This window comes from Balearica regulorum, chromosome 1 (genome assembly GCF_011004875.1).
Source record: "Balearica regulorum gibbericeps isolate bBalReg1 chromosome 1, bBalReg1.pri, whole genome shotgun sequence".
Classification (NCBI taxonomy): domain Eukaryota; kingdom Metazoa; phylum Chordata; class Aves; order Gruiformes; family Gruidae; genus Balearica; species Balearica regulorum.
In genome coordinates, this window is record NC_046184.1 from 209,357,304 (window position 1) to 209,363,303 (window position 6,000).

At 39.2% G+C, this 6,000-nt stretch overlaps 1 protein-coding gene across 1 annotated transcript in view; it reads right to left on the reverse strand.

The window, feature by feature from the left end:
• The window catches only part of TYR (tyrosinase), a 53,747-nt gene extending 48,838 nt beyond the window's left edge, over positions 1-4,909 (reverse strand). Inside the window, exon 1 of the mRNA XM_010298957.2 lies at positions 4,067-4,909. Coding sequence (XP_010297259.2) covers positions 4,067-4,909 — 843 coding nt within the window. The remainder of the gene's footprint in view (positions 1-4,066) is intronic.
• Positions 4,910-6,000: the final 1,091 nt, after the last annotated feature.

Sequence of the window (6,000 nt, forward strand, 5' to 3'; positions counted from 1 at the left end):
CCAGCCTGTAGCTGACACCAAAACCCATTAAGCTGCAATAAAAAATAAAGTAATTGAGTTCATGAGATACTTGGGTGTGCACAAGCAGATAGATGTAAGACTTCAGCTGATTTAAGAATCAATAAGTGTTGGCTTCTGGTGTTTGTATTTTTGAAAATTTCCTGCAGTTTTTGAAGGTGAACATGAAATAGCATTTCAAATGATTCTCTCATACTATTCAGCTAACAGTACTGTTCCCTGATAAACTGTGCTTAGAATTAAATAACTGCGTCTGAATAGCTGAATCTCTTATTTCTTATGAAGTCATATTTTCAGGTAATGGATCTAAAGTACTGTCATTATTAGTTCAGGAGCATCATATCCATTTTCTATTTGTGTAACTTGTTTCGCTTTTGTAGTAGCTTTGCATTTGTGTAAGTGGTTCTGCAGGGTGATACAGAATGAAGTGCTGAGGGAAATTCTCTGTGCTTGCAACAAAGAATTGGCTGCAGGCTTACACCAGCACATCTGCGAGCAGGCAGCTCTCCACCTTATGCAATTACTTCTCTCAAGTCGCTCTGCTTTTTAGGAGAGACAAGATACAGAACTCTAAAGTTGGTGGTATAGCCTGCTTGCCACTATAGCAAACCTAAACCAGCACTTACATTCTCCTGATTTATTTTTTTCATTGTCTGGGGGGTCCCCAAACTCTAATATTAACTACCAGTAGAAAGATTCTGCTTATATTTACGGAAGGCTTTTTATGCATTTGTAACTCCGCTGACTTCAGTTATTTGTCCAAATTAGTTCTAGTGGACAGGAGAGCAGAATTTCACCTACTACTATTTGAAGCATAATAATTATTTCTTTAGCAAATCCATTATCTTGAATAATTATACAAATGGGCACTAAACCAAAAAATTCTCAAAATGTCATGGAAAATCTCCATTTCCCACATAGTTTTCCGCTAAGTTGGCATGGAATTGCAAAATTTGGTAAAGCATTAGTAGGTGTCATGCAGTTCTAATTCTGAATGCAACACTTGAATCATCACAAACAAGTAACTGAAAACATGAAAAAATCCTTCCCACGTACCCTAAAACATAAGCCAAGCAAACAAATAAAAACACTAAAGATTCCCGATAGTCTTGCTGGTAAAAACAGAGCCAGGAATCAGAAGTTTCTCTTAGATGATAAACATGAAAAAATGCGGACAGATAATTCATGCAGCTAAGTGGTAACAGCAGCATGTCGAAGAAAAAGTAAGGCAAAAGCAAGAATTTCAGCATGTATTCATGGGTATCCATGTTGCCATGGCAACTTCTCAATGGAATAAAGTATTTTCCCCTTTCTTTAGGGATAAAAAAAAAAAGAGAGATACTGTTCTGCAAATAGGCACTTTGCTTTTTTTTTTTTTTTTTTTTTTTGATAAATCTATAACTATTTCCTGACATAGCAAGCATTGTTTTGTTAAGTCTCTTTTGGAAAGAGACTTAAAATTCTACAAAGGACACCATACTACAGATGTGTTATTTAAAAGGTTTCTCGTGCCCTCTTTTTATTTTGAATACTTATTAAAAACCTAAATTCCTTCACATTTCTGGATCCTCCTGGTTTTTTTTTCCTCTCTTGCTGTTTAGCTACGGAGCTTGGATAATCAGCATATTCTGCAGCAGATCTATGGCTGTTTTCCGGTTCAAGCGAAGGCTATTTTTGTTCCCTTTTGAATTTCTGGAGTGCAGTTCTGATCTCTTACTTTGTGCTACTTGAAGGAACTGCATTGACTAAGCTATTCCATCATAAGCAATTGTTCAAATTTGGATTCAAGGCTAATAAAGAAAGATCAGTTTGTGTTGTATCTTCGCCCCAAACTCACTGACTGAAAATGCAGATCTCTTCAATATCTTTCATTCCTTTTCTAGATAAGGCAGCAGAGATACACCTAGATAAAAGATATTCAAGGGGAATAATACCCTTTGAAGGTAAAGTTATTGTAGTCCTGTTTTGGAAATTTCTATAAAAGTGTAGCATTTCCAGAAGTGGCTGAAAAAATATAAGAGATATTTTCAGAGATTATTTGGAAAACTTCAGCAGAGGACTTAGGTGCCTTTGCATACGTACATTGACACTTAATGTGATTTAAATGCAACACAATTTTTATTGTTGCACCTATTGAAGTTATAAAAAAAATCTGTTAAAGCAACTTATTTCATAAAAATTTGTCTTTATTTTCAGAATATACTTGTGGGAACTGACCTGAAATGGGAAGTTATAAACCTGACTGTTTCTTAAATATATTCATGACTACTCATAAAATTTCTGAGTAGTTATTACCAGGATGGAAAAATTCTAAGAGTCTGGATATGATTAATAGTACCTTTGAAAAAAAGGAGATAAACATATCTGATCCCTCCAGGTCTTTTAGAAAATTCTGCTGGCAACTTGCTGATTTGTTTATACTACCTACCTCTTTCTATCTTGGTTATCTCATCCAATACACTGTATTGATAGCTCCACTTGGCATATGTAACCAGTGCAGTTCTAGTTTCATTTAATCCACTTTAACACTTGTACCATTTTCACATAACTCTTTGTTGAGCTCAGTGCAGAACAGCATCAGATCCACTTCATTCTGGTAATACAATCTAATTAAGTTAGTAGAGTTCATCCAGATTCATACTGATAGAAATGAGCAGAATCTTAGAAAATGGAATGAAAATACATGCTTGTAGCTATATCTATTTTATAGCTATGCCTACACCGGTAAATTAAATGCAGCCAGGAAATTTCCTGGGCAGTGAGGCCAAATGGCATGAAATAATCCATGTCTATGCCAGTAACATCATTTCAGCCTCCCAAACATGGTGGCTATATGCAAACATTCTCCTGGAAATGGTCTCTGAAAAGTACCTTTTTGGGAGACAACTAGTCAATACATGCAAAACATATACCAGAGAATGTCCTAAATTAGGTCTGTTACTGTATATGGGAATGTTTGAATTTACAGGTATATACACAACCCCTATTGTTCAGGGCACACATATAAAGACTAAATACAGTATAACCAGCCTAGTTAGTTGCTGTTTTGTAATGTCAGAGTGTCAGAGAGCTGCTGGAGCTTTTATCTCTTTCACTTTCCATTAAATCACTAAAACTGCCCAACCTTCATTTGGGCTGTTGCTACAGAAATAAATAGAACAAAGATAGATTTACACCAACATAATCATAGACTTCAGCGCCAGAAGGGACTGTTGCTATTGTCATGATGGAATGAGTCTATGGAAGCCAATAGACCTTTGTCACTGTATTTTAGGCGACGTGGCAGTAATGAGCAAGAGACAAAAAAAGTCTCTAGAATCTCTCAGTGTTAGAACAGCACAGTATAGTTCAGTTATATGAGGACATGTCATCTATTTAAATATGTAGCTATTGAGTTTACTTCTTAGTTCCTTTGAGCAACAGAAATTATTTCTTGTATATCTTTTGAACTACTGATGTGAATTACACAGCTGGTTCTTCTGAACTCTAAAGATTTATTTTGGTTGGTTGGTTCATTTTTAATTTGAAAGCTGACAAGCTTAATTGGATGGTTTTTAACTCTTGGATGGTAGAAGGCACTGGGAGAGGGGTAAAGTCTCTGAAAACTCTTTGCTTCTGTTTCCATCATTCAGTCACCAACTGCCTTGCAATGCTTGCGTGCTAGAAATTTGTGTACATAAATCCTGCTTTTTGTCACCTGACTGTTTCAGCAGACCCAAGCCTGTTTAGCCTGCTAAAGGCCATGTCTGGACACAAAAGCATAAGTTTGCGTTTTCCTCCTTAACTTTAGGTTCTTAATTAAGCAGCCTAAATCCTACAGTCAGGGAGTGAAGAGACAAAGAGACAAACAAACAGTTCTAAATGAAGATTAGGTCCACGTAAACCGATTTGCTCTCTGGTAGTGCTTACTTTATCTCCAGGAATGTCTAAGGGAACGCAGCATGGCTAAGCTCCCAGCTTGTGTACCTCACTTACATGCCTAAAGTCAGGTAGAGTAATTCTGGCACAATCAACCTTTCCCTTCCCCTTCCCCTTGGACTGTCCTTACCTGCCACGAGAAGAAAAATGATGCTGGGCTCAGTAAATTAGGGTTGGTGGGGTGTCTGCCACCCATGTATTCATCAGTGCAGACCACACAGTCCTCTGCATCTCGCCAGTCCCAGTAAGGGATGGTGAAGTTTTCATCACCTGTTATCTTCTGGATCTCACGTTCCCACATCAGCAGAAAGACTCGATGCCAAGGAAGAAAACCAGGGGCTTCGTGGGCAAAATCAATGTCCCGCCACACATTGGACCCACCTAAGAGTGTGTCTCGAGAGGCATAATAATGCATCCACACAAAAAGATCATACATGTTGATGTTCCTGAACATGGGGTTGGAGCCATTGTTCATCTGAATATATGTGCCAGTAGCAATAACATAGTCCTGGCTAGGGGTGTTCTTTGCCAAGTTAAGGTAGGCAAGAAACTTGTCCTTCTCACTGGTGGTGAGCTGGAAGATGTTTCTTCTTATTCTTAGTCGCCTTTCAGTGCAGTCAAGTCCTGCGAAACCAAACTTACACTCCCCACAGTTGAATCCCATGAAGTTGCCTTCGCATTTACACGTCCGGTTGAAAAATACAGAGGGCCAGTCCTCTCTGTCATCCACGCCTGAGAAAGGGAACTGTGGTCCCAGCGGAGCCTGAGAGAGAAGGATGTTCTGGCAGGACCCTCTGCTGGAAAGCTCCCCACAAGGGGACCCATCTCCATCCCAGGGGGGACAGCACTCCTTCCTCAGCAAGCTCTGCGTATTTGCACAGGCTCTGGGGAACTGCCCGGTGGATGGCTGAAGGATGACTAGCAGAAAACCCACGGCAAACAGCGACATCCTCACAGAACAGCAGGGGAGCATCGGTGTTACGCTTCTGTGCATGGAGTGCTCTCTCTGACCCTTCCAAAGTCCTGGGTGTGAAAGAAATTCCTTCTCTCCACCAGGAATGCTTCACTGCTGACTTCTGCTACAGTGCACCCTCCAATGCCCTTCCCCATTCCTACCCTGGAAACTTACACACAAAATACACTTCAGGGTTAATCTGATTATCACATGTTCTGGGTGAAGCCAAGTGACTTTTTTCCCCACTGCCTACAGGTTTCAAAATACAGGCATTTATTATAAATCTTCATCTTCTGCCTAGCACATGATTGCTTTCCTCTAGCAATTGGAGAGGAAGTAAAATTAAAATTTGGACACAGAAACAATTGTTGGCTCTTCAAATTCCTTGTTTGATTATATGCTTCAGAGTAAATAATTGTTTAAAAAAAGACCCAGAAGAATCTGATCAGTTAAATAAACACAGTGAACCTAAAAATGAGAAAATAACCAATTTTGGGGTAAGATATCTATTTTTTTAAGAGGAAGCAAACATAAAATGTGGTCAGATTAAGTGTGAACATGGGACAGAACCAGAAAGAATTGTTTGGCTTGGCATTTTTATATTTCAGTGTAAGCTACCTTTCTCAGGCCAGCATACAGCAAAGTAACTTCACAAGTGAAGTGATAAACATTCCAGAAAAAAATATTTTTTGTTCTCCTAGAGACCATAGCGCTTTGATAGTTATGACACACTGAAATCGCCACCCAAATCTTCTCCGCATTTTTTGTGGGGAACATAGGCAGTCTGCCAGTAGATTTTCAGAAAGCACTTTAAGAAGCTTTCTCTGGACCTGGGACACAAATCTTGACTCCTGTTTTTCTCCCATCAGGCAGTTTGCAAACACTATATCTGTGTTCCTTATATGTCACGGGGCAGCCTCCAGATCGCCCACCTCTTTCTTCTTATACATTAGCTGGATGAGAGCTAATAGAGCTGCATGGGTGGCAATAGAAGTTATACATCCTTGAAGTTGCCCCTTGAAGCAAAGGGACAGCAGTTGTTTTGCTGCTGGGCAAATTGTGCATGAACTATCCGCAGTTTTCTTCAGCTACCACTGTTATTAACAAGA